General features: G+C 28.8%; 2 protein-coding genes and 1 long non-coding RNA gene across 12 annotated transcripts in view; all 3 read left to right on the top strand.

The window, feature by feature from the left end:
* The window catches only part of LOC130664443 (kinesin-like protein unc-104), a 32,622-nt gene extending 27,280 nt beyond the window's left edge, over positions 1 to 5,342 (top strand). For 7 of the 10 annotated variants that reach the window (XM_057464325.1, XM_057464329.1, XM_057464324.1 and 4 more), the window contains 4 exons: positions 165 to 494; positions 1,462 to 1,740; positions 1,813 to 1,949; positions 2,360 to 5,342. In XM_057464325.1, coding sequence (XP_057320308.1) covers positions 165 to 494; positions 1,462 to 1,740; positions 1,813 to 1,949; positions 2,360 to 2,615 — 1,002 coding nt within the window. In that variant the 3' untranslated portion in view covers positions 2,616 to 5,342. The remainder of the gene's footprint in view (positions 1 to 164; positions 495 to 1,461; positions 1,741 to 1,812; positions 1,950 to 2,359) is intronic. The other 3 variants (XM_057464327.1, XM_057464328.1, XM_057464331.1) reach the window with 2 other exon arrangements.
* Positions 5,343 to 7,624: 2,282 nt separating this feature from the next.
* Positions 7,625 to 9,073, top strand: LOC130664600 (uncharacterized protein DDB_G0280579-like). The gene is made up of 2 exons (XM_057464587.1): positions 7,625 to 7,719; positions 7,890 to 9,073. The coding sequence occupies exon 2, from the start codon at positions 7,934 to 7,936 to the stop codon at positions 8,756 to 8,758; it is 825 nt and encodes a 274-aa protein (XP_057320570.1). The 5' UTR covers positions 7,625 to 7,719; positions 7,890 to 7,933; the 3' UTR covers positions 8,759 to 9,073.
* A 176-nt stretch (positions 9,074 to 9,249) lies between these two features.
* On the top strand, positions 9,250 to 12,004 carry LOC130664920 (uncharacterized). The gene is made up of 2 exons (XR_008989483.1): positions 9,250 to 9,707; positions 11,505 to 12,004. It is a non-coding gene; the product is annotated as an uncharacterized LOC130664920 (long non-coding RNA).
* The last annotated feature ends 4,085 nt before the right edge of the window (positions 12,005 to 16,089 follow it).

Genomic DNA, 16,089 nt, shown 5'->3' with positions numbered 1-16,089 from the left:
TTAGCCAATGGCATTTGAAAATTTATTTTTACTCATCACAGTCATAACTAAATTACAAACATTGACGGAGTCTCTAATTTTGTGAAAATTTAAACCAAAATTAGGCACTTTGTCACCTTAGTTGTCACTAAAGGGTAATACTTAACGAGTAATGACATAAATAGTTTTTTAATTTAAACATACAGGAAGTCTGCAATATGGTGGCAAAGGCAACAAACGAACCACACGCTAGCCCAGTTAAATTAAAAAAATCAACGAGCAAAGATGTCTATGAGCCATGGGAAATGACTGAACGTGAGAAAGAAATTGCCAGCAAGTACGTTAAGTTAATTCAAGGCAGAATTCCAAGCAAGGAGCCAATTGTACTGAGTGATGTGTCACCTGGAGACGACACCGCGACCGATATGTCAGCATCAATGATGTCATCGGTGATATCCTCATCATCTCAAGAGTCAGTAACACATTTGTCTACTTCTAATAGCTCTGACATTCAGGTAACACTTGGCGTATGCCTGTAAACGCTTACTAGCGGTTGTCCACATCACATTTCATTAAATTCAAATGCTTTTGCTTGATGCTCGCTAGTGTTACTATTTTTTAAATTTTAAAATTCGCGGCTTTGTTGAGATATTCGTAAGATAATAAAAATTATAATTACGAGATAGTGATTTAAGTTTTAATAAATCGATTTGAATTTCGAGAGATCGGTTAATTATTTTCGATGTATCGATTTAAATTTCGAGATATCGATTAATTATTTTCGATATATCGATTTCTATTTCGAGATATTTATTTTGATTTCAATTTCTATTTCGATATATCGATTAATTTTAGATATAATTTGAAATTTTATTATATTGATTCAAACTTCGAGATATCGATTAATTATTTTCGATAAATCGGCTTACATTTCGATATATCGATTTGAACTTCGAGATATCGATGAATTATTATCAATGTATTGATTTATACTCCGAGATTTCGATTTACGATTCGAGATATCGATTTATGTATCAGACTAAACTTCGATATATCGATCTTAACTTCGAGATATCGATTCAAACTTCGATATACTGATTTAAACTTCTATATATCGATTCAAATTTCGATATATCGATCTGAACTTCGAGATATCGATTCTAACTTCGAGATATCGATCAAAACTTCGATATACTGATCTAAATTTCGATATATCGATTCAAACTTCGATATATGGATCTGAACTTCGAAATATCGATATAAACTTAGAGATATCGATCAAAACTTCAAGATAACGATCTAAATTTCGAGATATCGATTTAAGTTGCGATATATAGACCAAATAAGTTCGATAAAAAAATGAAAAATTTTTCAAAATAAACGGGCTTGCATAAATAAATTATAATTTTATTAAGAAATCAATTAAAAGGATAACCGCATTAGAGTAACGTTTTACGGGTAAAACACAAGTGTTACTTACAGCCAGCTGGGATTATTGTACGTCGTTCTAAGTCGTGCATCTTTAGGTTGACTTCACCCGAACGAGCGCGACTCCATGAGCTACAGGAAAGTATGATGGCCGGAGATTCAAGTCAATCATCACTAGCACCAGCTCCGCTTGGTTCAACTTCACCCTTAAAAGAAAATCTAGTTCTCTATGTACCGGAAGTCGAGGAGATTCGCATCAGTCCGGTAATAGCCCGCAAGGGGTATCTCAATGTCTTGGAGCACAAAACCAACGGCTGGAAAAAACGATGGGTGGTACGTATAGTTAATCAATTAAAATTAATTCGCTTTTATTAACACTGGTGTTTTGTTTGTTTGTTTTTTTAGGCCGTACGTAGACCGTACGTTTTTATATTTAGAGAAGAAAAAGACCCAGTCGAACGGGCATTGATTAATTTAGCCACTGCACAAGTTGAATACTCTGAAGATCAACTCGCTATGGTTAAAGTACCAAATACATTTAGGTATACCTATATTATATATATTTTTATATACACAGTCGTATTTATCATAAAATTCCCTCTCGTTTGAGTACCCACATCAATATATTTGCGTCACTTAAAATTATATGGTCATATTAATTATTGATATAAACAATTAATCAACAATTAAACTGCAAAATATTCATCACAACGAAATATATCGATGTTGGTACTCATTTTACGCGGAATCGCATCAGCAATTCAAATAACCAGTCAATTTTGCCCAATAAATTTTTTGTTAAAAACAATATACAAAAGAGTACTTTTTAAACAATTAAAAGACAAAATAATTATCACCATGAAATATATCGATGTTGGTACTCATTTTACGCGGAATTCAATCGTCTATTTGAATATCTTGTTAATTAACTTGAAAAAAAAAATTTTTACAGCGTCGTCACAAAACATCACGGATATTTACTCCAAACATTAGGCGACAAAGAAGTGTACGACTGGTTGTACGCAATAAACCCATTATTAGCTGGACAAATAAGGTCTAAATTAGCACGAAAATTACCAATAACTAATCCCCCAATAAATTTATCAACCTCATTAATAACCTCATCTCTAACCTCAACAACAACAACAACAACAACTGCACCCATTTCAGCGTCAACGGATAATCAAGGACACACTAACAATAAGTGAGTCACGGATATTATTAATCAGTACTTACTAATGGTCACTAATAAATCCAAGGATTTAATAAACAAACGTTCGAAAATTTTTTTTATCCAACCTGACGATTGTAGATTTCGACTAACAGTTTTTTTTGAATGATTAATTATTTATTTTATTTAATTCTTTTTTTTTTTTATTGAAAAATAATAAAAATTCTCCGAACGTTTTGGGAAAAACGTTTTTTTACGGAAGAGTTTTATTATTGAATGCAAAAAACATTTTATTGGAAAAAATAATGCAATAAAAGTGTAAAAAAAAAACGTTTTAAATCTAATTGGATTAAATTTATAAATGTTTTTTTTTAATTAATTATAAATAATTATTGATAATTAAAAAAAAATAGAGTTTTTTATGGTAGTTGTTATGTAGTAAATATCTTAATTACTTTGTTAAATAATTATTTATTTATGTAGCGTAAGAAATTATTTTTTTTTTATGCAGTTGTAAAAATAATTTTGTTTTTTTTTAAACTGGCAACAATTTTTTGTTGCAGTACTGATATAATTAATCGTGACATAATTATTGAAAACAAATAAATAAATAAATATATAAAACACGATATATACACAGTGATATTTATGGAAAGATAAATAAATAAATATTAATATTATTAATTTTCAAATTAACAATGAAGAGATCGAGGCTTTTTAAAATGTCAGATCGCATATAGTCTAGTGTTGTATATATTTAAAAAATAATAATTATAATTTTACTTATAATTATGATTAATTGGAAAAAAAAAAAAAAAAAAAAAAAAATTGATTAAAAGAAAAAAAAGTAACATAAATTAAGACGGATTACTAAAAATAATTGAAAAAGTTAGAGTTTAAGTTTAAAAAAAATCAGCACGCTTTTTTGTTATTTTTTTTTGTTATAAGATAATAATAATTAATGATTAATAATTAATAACTTTTTGATCGGTTGAATCTCATGTCATTAAAGGTTGGGTTCATTTTTTTGTTATATTGTTTTGGCAAAGTAGGTTAGGATCTGATTAATCGAGATTATTTTATTGTCATCCCAACAAGAGATTGAACTTCGGGTGTCGTCGGTTTTTACTCCCTCTGGATGTATTATGTATTAAATGTTCTCCCACTTTTCAGTGCGCATGCGCAGTTCATAAATGTTTGGTAGTGGGGACAGTTTCCGAGGTCTATTCTCTTACTGGGACCACAATAAGAACAATTTGGAACAGCACCCCCCACTTTTTACTTCAAGTTTCATGACTTTCAATTTTCGGAAGTGTATTTTAATTTTATTGGTTAATTAAAAAAAAATTGGGGCATTAATTGAAAAGAAGATAACGCAGTCTTAATTTTGCGAGGATGGAAATTTAAAAAAAATTACTTAGTTTTAAATCGATTGTTTAGGGAAATTTGTTTTATAAATTCTAGAAAATCTTGATGGCAAGATTACAATCAGAAATTAAAAATTTTGTAGGTTAAAATTTATTTAACAAATTTTGAATTACTGTCCGACTGTCCCTCTACTCCATTATGACGATGCGCTTATTTGCTGTCGCGCATGCGCAGTAAGAACTTGATCGTAGAAAATGGAAGATCTCGTTAGGAGACGATTAACAATTTTTGGTTTTTTTTTTAACAAATCAGTTACAAAAGAAAAAAAAAAAATTTACATGTAGGAAATGTTAAAAACTACAGGTAAAATTTTTCAAAATATTTTTTTTTTATAATTTATTGTCTCGAAAAAAATTAAATAATTATAAGACCTCGGCTATTTCCTGATCAAAAACATGATACTAAAGTTAGCCGACGTCTAATAACTTTTTGATTTTTTTCAAGACAATAAATTATAAAAAAAAATATTTTGAAAAATTGCAGTTTTTTTCAGAAAAAAACCTGTAGTTTTTTTCATTTTCTACATGTGCATTTTTTTTTTTTTTATATTAAACCGTTGAAAAAAAAATCGAAAATTGTCATTTGTCTGTTTTCAGGATCATATTAAAATCTCGTTTGAATCCGACTGGAAAATTCTAATCAGATTTAATCAGAAAGTTCCGAATGAATTCGATTGAAAATTAATCAGAAATCTGGAAAAAACTATTAGTCTCTTATAGAATCAGATTTGAAAATTTCAGTCGGATTTAATCAGATACTTAAAAAAACTCCCTAACAATCCTGATTTAATCTGATTCAGTTCCAATCAGATTTAATCAGTTTTTAATCAGGGACTTAAGTATCGTAAAAATGGCGGGAGATTCATTTTCTCTCCACGACAATTGTAATTTAAAATAATTGCAAGTAATTTTTTTTTAAATCTACATCCTGAAAAAATTACAACTAAAATTGTCCTTTTTTCAATTAACGCTTAAATTAATTTTTTAATTAATTAATTGATAAAATTTAAATACGGTCATTACAACTACAGGTCACAGGAAAAAGGAAAGAAGTGGGGGTACTGTGTAAGATTGCCCTTAACTTTTCTGTTGCGTTGTTTTTTTTGAGGTTATCTTGATTAATCAGAACCTATCGTTCTTTGCTCAATAGTTACAACAAATGAATAAATCCTGAATCTTTAATACTTTATATTAATTAATAATTATTATTATGAATTATAGTATTAAAAAAAAGCTGTATTTAATTATTAATAAACGACATTCAGTCATTGATTCTAGTCATTAAAAAAATATATAAATGTATATTTAAGAACTGCAAAAATATGAAAAAAAATAAAAATTTAATTAATTACTTTGAGACATTCCAGCGACAAAAAAATAATAATAATAATAAATAAATAATTTATTAATTAATCAGTTAATAACTGTGTTAAATAATTAAATAAAAAAAATTTGTCTCTGCTTGCTAATTATTGTTGTAGTTTAATAATTATATTTTTATGTTAAATTATATTTATTAATAATGAATAAAAATTGTATAATTACAATAAACTTAAAATAATTACTTGTATTTATTTAAAATGAACCTACTATTCTAAATAATCTAATTGGCAATTAATGTCAAATATTTGTAATGCATATAAAAAAAAATTTTTCAATTTGAGATGGAAGAAAATAATTATAAAGATATATAAAAAAAATATATATATATATTATATATAAATTGGATAATTTTGATTGATGGGAAACCGTAAGGTTAAATTGAAAAAACGGGTAAAAAAATATATGTGTAATGATATATAATTATATGTGAAAAATTTCCCAATGCCATGTAATTATATGGAATTACATATAATTATATGTAATTACTAGAGACAAGATTTTTGCCTTAGTTTTGAAATGAATGGTTCAAATTTTTAATATTCCGGCAAAAATATTGGTCTTATAAAAAAAATTTTTAAACAAAAGTTGTAGGAAATTTAATTTTCTGAAAAATCATCTCTTATGATTTTCTTATACGACCAATATTTTCACGGTAATTCCAAAATTAAGATTCATGATGAATGATTCAAATTTTTGTTGATTATGAAAATCTTAATTTTGAAATTACGACTTCCTGATTAATCCTAAGGAAAAATTATAAGAGACATTTTTTTTAGAAAATTGAATTCTGAACAAATTTTACTTGAAAAATTTTTCTATACGACCAATATTTTTGCCGTAATATCAATAATTTGACATCATTAATTATTAATTTTCATGTTTTTTAATTAAGAAAAAAATCCTGGCCTTAGTAATTTCAATCGTATACAATTTTATATAATTATTTTGGGCTGTTTTTTTTTTACATATAATTATATATATTTTTTTTACCCGGGAAAGTAAATGAATTTAAAAAAAATTTTAAAACATATAAGGTAAGAGACCTAGTACCCAATCAGGGAACTAGTACTCGATCATTACATGAATTTGTATAGATATATTTAGTAAATATAGATATACAAATACATGTGGTCGGGTACTGGGTCTCTTACCTTATAATTTTATATATTAGACTGTCATTTTGGATAAATATTTTTTATCAGACTTAGTGTTGAAAATTATTTAGAATCCGCTAAAAAAAATCATGGAAGTCCTTAATTATAATTTAAAAATCCCGCTGATAATTTAATGACATTTGCCATTTAAAATACAGAAATAAATATTTTTTTATCGTTTATTGTTATTTTTTATAATAAAATAATTATCTTGTGGCCTTGTCAATCATACAGCGTTAAAGGGCATTTAATTATCTACAAAAAAGCCCTGGGAGTAAAATTTTTATGTCAGACAGTTTTTTAGTTACGGAGAGTGAAAGTTTATTTTTTTAAAAAATTTATCTGAAATCACTCATGACAGCTCAAATTTTTAAGTTACATAAAAAAATAAAACGACAATTTTTTTGAAAATTACACGGGCTACAAAAAAGCTCTGAAGGAACAAATTGATAAATTATAAATTTATAAAGTTTTAGGGATTTTTGAATAAAATAACAGTAACTAAATAATTTAAATATTTGTTGAAACGTTTTAAATTTAATGATCTACAAAAAAATACAACATATGTGTCATCACTAAGGTAAAAATATTTTGAGGCCCTAAAAAATAACAATAAATCCATTAAAATAATTTATTTATTTTTTATGGTAAATGACATTAAATTCTACGCGGGCTTTAAAATTACAATTAAAGGCCGTATTTTGATCATTTTTTTAGTGTGCACTAAGTAATTTTAAACAGTAAGTATTAAAAAATATCACTGCAAAACGATACAGTCAAATATATATGAGTATTGTAATTTCAAATAATAATTTTTAAAAATCGATGAAATAAAATAAACATAATGTAAATGCGAATTCATTTCAATTATAAATATTAAATTTTATTATATATTTAAATATATAATTATTGATTCATTTATATCATTCTAAATTAATTAATATATTTAATACGTGACTAACACATTAGTAAATGTCAGTGCAATTATGTAAGATGATGAATAAAAAAAGCCTATATGCTTAAAAAATTTTAATTTGTAGTCTTATTTATTTATATGGTATATTTAATTATTGTAGATGGGTATGTATTAATATTAAGCAACATTAGGTGACATTACTCCAGCAGGAAAATTTGGCATTAAAATCGTCGCCTAACGAAAACAATTTATCACAGTCAGGTAATTTTTATTGTGCCTTAGTTAGTTTTCTTTTTTTTACAGTAACGATATTTAGCAATTTTTTGTATTGATAATTTAATAACTGCGACAAATCAGCGAAGAAATAAAGAAAGAATTTATTTAAATTTTGAAAAAGTATCGAGAGTGATTGAGATAATTTTTTTTTTTAGAACTTGACGAATTTCTTCAAGATCTTGATGAAGATGTTGAAGGCATGCAGTCCACGATATACTTCCTCCAACAAGAATTACGCAAAGCACGTGAGTCGGTGACATTACTCCAGCAGGAAAATTTGGCATTAAAATCGTCGCCTAACGAAAACAATTTATCAAATGGTTTGTCGCCTCACACGCCGCCGATTATTAAAAAAGACGAGGAGCCGGATGAGATACTCGACAATGAAATAACGACAAAGTCACATGTCGTTGAGGCTGAACAATACAAAGAAGCTGACGAAGACGGGGCGCGAACTCCGCCATTGAAACCTCAGGACCGGACGATGACGACGGCGACGACGACGACTGTGACGGCTGCGGCACAAGACAACGATGAGAGCTCGAGTGATTCTGCGGCATTGATAATAAAAGTTGATAATGAGGAATTGAGCGATCGTGATAATGATGATGATAATAATGATAATAATGAGAGTAAATGTGGCCGGACGTTGAGACGGACTAAGGGTGCTAAAAGTTGTAGTAGCGGTAGTAGTAGTAGTGGTGGTGATAAAACAAACGGTGATGATTCAACCTCCTCTAGGACTACTAACACTTTGCTCCGTCTGAGAGATAGGGGTGATTCCAGGATTCTCGATAATAGGGGAGACAGGGGGGACAGAGAGAGGACTAAACGCGATAAAAGTGCGCATAGTAGTGATGATGAACAGCAGCAGCAGTCGCAGCAGCCTCAACATCACCAACGTGACTGTGGTAGATTAAAAAAAAAAAGACGTCAAAGTATTTTATCTATTGATTATAATGACGCTGACGACGATGCGATTGTTTTGACAAATGGTGAAACATTGCAAAGCGACCCTGAATAATAATTAGTCCTTTAAATTATATACTTCCAAATTAAAGGGGACCGGTAGCTTTTAAATTACAAATCGAACAATCTATTATTTTTATTACGTTATTACGACGATTGTGTTGTAACAATTAATTATCGGTATGCCTTTAACGGATTATGTAATTAAACATATTTTTAACGATGTTTAATTACTATAAATCATTAATTCGAATGTCATCACATGACAGGATTTAAATTAATCAAATTGATCGTGTTGATTTAAGAAAATTTTTTCTTACGAAATAAAATAGAGACGGGCTTAAATAAATTTTTAAAGACTGATCGTATTATTCGTTTAATAAAATAGTATTATTTTTATTTTAAATATTTACATATTTCAAAGCTAAAATACATTAATTACAATTAATATTTTAACTTGAAAAAGTAGTTGCTTGAGGAAAAAACAAAGTTGAATAATATCAACATTGTTATCTTTAAAAGCCCAATTACTTTGTCCTTCTCAATTTTCCTTGTCAAAGTCCACGATGATAAAAAAACCTATACAGTAACCGATAAATAATGGCAGGTAGATAAAAAAACACAGTTGATAATACAAGTTACAATAATTAGAATATAATAAGCTCCAACATATATATACATACTGCCAATGTCACATAGATAGAAGATATTTATCTACAAGGTAGTAAGCGAAATTTACAAATTTTTTTTTCACATGTTTGGGTCGCCAATACACTCGCGCAATAGTTATCGTCCACGTACACAATAATAATAATAATAATTATTACTATTGTTGCTATAAATAACGTTGTTATAAAGGTCAGGTTCATATTTTTACCTGCATTACACTTTTAGTTCATTTTACCTTGCCGTCATATTTAAATATCCATCCATCGAAATGTATCACATTAAATTAACCCTTTGCATCGTTTTAATTAGCTGTGTTTATCTAAGCAGCGCAAACCGTAAGTACATTTACTGGAATTTAAATTTCAAAATTTTTTTAGTCAGAGATTAATTTTATTTTTGAAATAATTTAAAAAATTATTCGACCGATTTATTTGAAACTCATCTAGACTCTAAGCCTCAATTACTTTAGTGGATTGCAGCAAGAATTTTTAAAATCGGGTCATTTGGTCACGAGATAATGACATTTCTTACTGTCACTAAATCCATAAGGTCGAGGGTTCGAATCCCTTCAGCCCGTATGAAAAAACCGTATACTGTCGATAATATATAAAAAAATATATGGTAAATAACTGACCATATATGGCGGCAAAATTATGAATATTGATTAATATATGATTTATCATATATAATAATTTATACGTTTAATATTATAATAATCCATATCATTTATAATATATGTAATTATATACATGGGATATTGTATCAAAAATTATATGTCCGCTTTATATATTAATTTATAACGTAAAATATATGTTTCATCTTATAAATTAATTTATAATTTCAATATTATTATAATCCATATAATTTATAACATATGTAATTGTATACATATGATATTACATCTCAAATTACATTCTCGTTTTATATATAAACTTATAATTTCAATATTATAATAATTTCGATATTATTATACATAAATAATTTAAAAAATACACTCATACCAAAAATTAGAGGAACAAAAAAATTTTAGAAATTTTTTAGTGATTTTTGCAAGACCGTAACTTCATGAAAAATAATCGTATCGAGATTAAAAAAAAAAGCATTTTATAGCTTGAAATCTTTAGTTTTATATTTGTGCAAATATATATAAACATATATCTATATAAATATATATTTACATACATTTATACAAATATATGTGAACATATATTTATATAATTATATATCGCGTTACAGATGCCATAAGGGCATATACCGGCAAAAGGTCCTGGTGAAAAGCCATAAGGGCATATAAAAAATTTTTTTTTGGGAATCAACGTACTTTTGTATGAAACGTGTAGAAATGCAAAAAAAAAATTTTTGCCTAACTAAAAATTTTCTTGGACTTAGAAAAAATAACAGAATTTTTTTTTATATGCCCTTATGGCATCCGAGGTGGGTCCCGGGAACCATAAGGGCATAGCAAAAAAATTTTTTTTGGGAATCGTCGTACTTTTGTATGAAACGTGCAGAAATGCGAAAAAAAAATTTTCGCTTAACTAAAAATTTTCTTGGACTTAGAAAAAATAACAGAATTTTTTTTATATGCCCTTATGGCATCCGAGGTGGGTCCCGGGAGCCATAAGGGCATATAAAAAAAATTTTTTTCGGGAATCGATGTATTTTCGTCCGAAATGTGTAGAAATGCAAAAAAAAAAATTTATATGCCCTTATGGTTCCGGGGTGCCATAAGGGCATATAACTTGTTATATGCCCTTATGGCATCTGTAACGCGATATGTTTACATGTATAAATATTATATATCAGTCATATAATTAAATCATATATCCTATCATATAACTTAAAGTATAGTATAAAATATTATAAGCAATATTTATAAGTTAGCATGTAAAAAAAATATATTACCGATATATATGTTGCAAATTATAAAATCATATAATATTTCGGCAAAATTTTGTATATGGCTCCATATATGGCTTCTTATAATTCCATACAATATATCATATATTTTGAATTATACTGAAGCTCATATATTGCTTTTTCATACGGGAGATGTTTTTAGAAAATTAAAAAATTAATCAATTATTTTTTTTTTTTTATAAAGCTATGGTTTATTATTTTTTTTTGTTCAGTTGTTAAACGTCAATTGGACATGGATTCAGGATCAATGGATTCACTAAGCGCAGATTCATCCAGTCCAGATTCATCAGACTCAGGATCGGATGAAGAATTCGATGGATTATTCATTAGACTCAGAGACTTATTTGCAGCCATTCCGATAGCTAAAATATTCTTAAAACCTATTACTACTCCAATTTTCGATGCTCTTGACAAATATATTGGGTAGTTTTTTTTTTTCACAACTACGATTTAGTTTTTTTTTTCTAAATTATTGACACTAATGAATAATTTACTTGTTTAATAAATAAATAATAAAGGGTTTATTTTATTGATATGTATAAATTAAATTTTCATATTTACATGCAGGGGACAGGCGGGTAAAACGGACCGCCCCCCCAAAAAAGTAAAAAAAAATTTTTATTTTTATTTTTAAAAAATGATAAAATTGTTTACATGTAATTTTAGTCTTAGTGGAAAAGATTTAACAAATAAAGATGTCAAAATAAAAAAATTATTGAAGATAATACATTGAGTCCACTGAAAAATTAAAAACAATTTTTGGAAACAAAATTTTTTTAATAAATTTTTAAAGTGGTCTATTTTTCCCGCTTTTTTCCTATTAAATATTTTCACGATAATTTTATTCATAGCAAAAAATGATCAACTAAATCTTGCAGTCTGCGTGATAAAAATTGATAAAAATCACATGAGATCTTAAAAATTTTCAAATAACAAATAAATTTCAAAAAATTATAATGAAAATTTATTTACAGCTGTAAGATGGACGGTAGAGGTTTGAAGGTAAATCTAAGAGTTTCAATATAATTTTGAACTGAGAATGTAAAAATTGTCATACTTCAGTTATTTCATAGATAAGAAGTTTTATAACAGCTAAGGTAAGTGATCACTTTCCTCTACAAGTGCACGGAGAGAATTTTATGATAAAAGTTACCATCAAGTTATAGCACAATTTTTAAACTGAATTATATGATTGATAATATCATTTAAATTATTAAATAAACAATCCGAATGGTAGTATCTACCATCTATATGGTAAAGTTTACAATTATTTATGATAATCAGAAATTATAACTGTTATTATCTTAAATAATTACTAGTATCATAAAAAATCGTAATTCTTAATAACCTGATGGTAATGGTTACTATCAGCCAAAATAATGATGACCATCTAAGCTAATAAAAAATTAAAATATAAACACACACACACACGCACGCACACACACGCACGCACACACACGCACGCACGCACACACACGCACGCACGCACACACACGCACGCACGCACACACACGTGCACATACGCACACTTACCCACACACATGCACACACACGCACGCACACATGTACAGACACACGCACACGTGCGCAGACTTACTCGCACTCATGCACACACATGCACAAATGCGTACACTTGCCCGCACACATGCACACACACATTCTTAGTTAAGAATGCTTACAACTTTGAATGGTAAGAGTTACCATCTTCTATTGTAACAATTATAATTTTTAAGAATTACAATTAGCATTCTCGATAGTAACCGTTATCATCATTAATTGTAACTGTTATCATTTTCAATTGTAATACTGATCATTACACTGTAAAAAATCCGGAGTGAATTCGGAGTGAAATTAAATCCGAATTCACTCCGCATTCACTCCGCCACTCGGAGTTCCGGAGTTTTGAAAAAAATCACTCCGCATGCGGAGTGAATTGGGAGTTTTTTTTTAGCGGAGTGATCTCGGAGTGACGCGGATTTTATTTCACTCCCAATTCACTCCGGTCCGGAGTTTTAATACTTAAATAAATTTATGTTAATTTATATTAAACTGCTAAACAATGTGTGTGTGTGTGTGCGAGTGTGTGTTTGGGTGTGTGCGTGTGTGCAAATGTGTGCGTGTGTGCAAATGTGTGCGTGTGTGCAAATTTGTGCGTGTGTGCAAATGTGTGCGTGTGTGTGCGTGTGTGTGCGCGAGTGCACGTGTGTGCCTAACTATGTATGTGCGTATGTGTGTGCATATCAGCTGATCAATAATGTGAATTTTTACTTCGATTTTATTGAGTGGAGTTATATTTTATTAATAATATTTTCAAAACTCCGCTCCGGAGTGAATTTCGCTCCGGAGGGATTAAATTAATAAAAAATTATCTACTCCGCGAAAACTCCCCTGCGGAGTGAATTTCACTCCGAGGGGAGTGAATAATTAAAAATTCATTCACTCCGCATTCACTCCGGATTTAATCCGCATTCACTCCGCGAATTTTTTACAGTGTATAACCAATGAGAAATGTTATAACCATTTTAGATAGTTAAAATTACAATTTTTGTATTGTAGATACAATAATTAATTTCTCTCCGTGTGTGGAAAATAGCGAAGATCACTACAAAGTTTTAGCTCCGCCCGTTTCTAGTAGAATTGTTAGGGGTCTTGTATAAATCTGTATCTTATCTTACACAAGTCGGCATTTTCAGTCTTAGAAATGTCTGAGGCAAAATTATTCCGTAAGATATCTTGAGTAAATCTGTTGCAATACTTGGCCAAGAAACTTAAGTAAGACGCATGAGGTCAGGTTTGCTGCAGAATTGCTTAAGATCCTTGCAGATCGCTACACAGTAAAAAAGGATTTCTTGATGCAAAAGATATTTTGCATTATGAATTGAAGAATAAAATTTTCTCAAATGAAGAAAAAATTTCTTGACGCTAAAAATGTTTCCTTCACTTACCAAGGGTCTATAGCAATTTTTGTTCAAGCTTTTCGCTGAAACAAAACCTCTAAACGCAAAAAGAAGAATGAGGCTCGATGCATTGCTCTATAATCTAGAAACCTACGTTTTCATTTTTCAAAAATGTTCTTTTGTTTAGAAGAAACACGTGGACAAAGTTTCCATTTACTGCGCAAGTGCAACAGAGATAGTACTGTTCGTCGACTTCAGTGTGACAGAGAAAAAAGTTCAGACCCCTCTTAAGATAATTTTCTCTTCACTCAAGAACATTTTTCTTTTCAATTCATTATGCAAAAAATTTCTTGTGACAATTAAAAATTTTCTTGAGGTGAGGAAAAATTTTTTCACTAAAAAATTATTTTTTTCTGTGCACTCATTTTCCTTAAGCCTTAAGTTGAAAGTCAAAAGGACGTATAATTTTTTTGTTTTTGCTAATCGCATTGTAGACTTATTCTATACCCATACGAAAAATATATATATCCCGGCCAATCTGCATATATGAGACATATATTTTTATATGTCGTTTATGTGCAGAGTGGTCCGTATGTATATTTTTCCGTATGGGAAGCTGAAAATTTTGGCTTCAAAATTTTTTTTTTAATTTTTAGCTGTAAAATAAGTTTACAAAACGATTGGCAAGGAAAAAAAATTATAAGCCCTTAGTTTTAGAGAGTTTCCTTGGAGACCAACTTGACCCGATAAAAATTAATATGACCGCCCGGGTCAAAAATTAAACTTGATTTAGACTTGGTTTACCAAGTCGAAATTTGGAGCCGTTTTTCACAAGACAAACTCGACTTTTTTTACGGAGGTATGAAATATATTAAGTTTTCGTCTTGGTTTAGACTTAACTGGCTTACTTAGTCACGATTGAAGACGAAAAAGTTTAAATCAAGTCGAAATTTACTTGGTTTAGACTTATTCGACTTAAAATGTAAGGCGAAAAAGTCTAAATCAAGTCGAAACTGACTTGATGTAGACTTATTCGACTTAAATTATAAGTCGAAAAAGTCGGAACTAAGATGAAATAATTTTTATATATTAAGGCGAAAGTAAGGCGAATAAATGACTTTTTTTCGACTTGGTTTAGCAAGTCAAAAGTAATGTGAATGACTATCGTGCTCAAAGTAAAGACGAATAAGTTGAAACTAAGATGAAAAAAGTTGAAAAAGTTTAAAAAAATTAAATTTAAGTCGAAAAAGTCGAGATCTTATCAAAAAATCGTCGGCAAATCGATAACTTCAAAAGAAAATAAGGCGAAGCGAGCCTGAATCGTTTTATTTTTGACCCGGGCGATTATCTCGCTTCTTTCTGAAAATAATTTTTTAAAAATTCACTAAAATAAAAGTAAAAAAACATCAAATATTACAATATCACTAAAAAAAAATATACCACCAGAATTCAAGGTGAGTGATAAGCCAAAGTTGTTACACTTATCAACTCGCCATTTGAATTATTAAACAATTATTTTTTACGTAAACGAAAAAATTGACGTTACTTATCAGAAAAATAATAACCGATAATTACAATGACCTTCCGGTTCTAGAGTACTGTCGATTAAATTTAATTATCGCTAACAAATTTTCACTTTAGTCTAATTCCTGCCGTCACTTGAACAGCACCATTTTCTCGAGAACTTAATTAACAAAAAAAAAATTCTGCAATGTTTAAGAATAAGCTGATTATTTTTATTGTATTGATGGCATGTATTTACGTCATCAATGCCAACAGTACGTATTATTATTATTAATAAAAATGATTTTTTATGAAATTTAATTAAATAAAATTTTTATATATTTAAGTTATGAAACGTGACGATGAAGCTGCTGGTGGTGATGGAGAAGAAAAGAAA

This window comes from Microplitis mediator, chromosome 3 (genome assembly GCF_029852145.1).
Source record: "Microplitis mediator isolate UGA2020A chromosome 3, iyMicMedi2.1, whole genome shotgun sequence".
Lineage (NCBI taxonomy): Eukaryota > Metazoa > Arthropoda > Insecta > Hymenoptera > Braconidae > Microplitis > Microplitis mediator.
The sequence above is the reverse complement of the archived record's forward strand: the minus strand, read 5'-3'. Positions and strand labels throughout refer to the sequence as shown.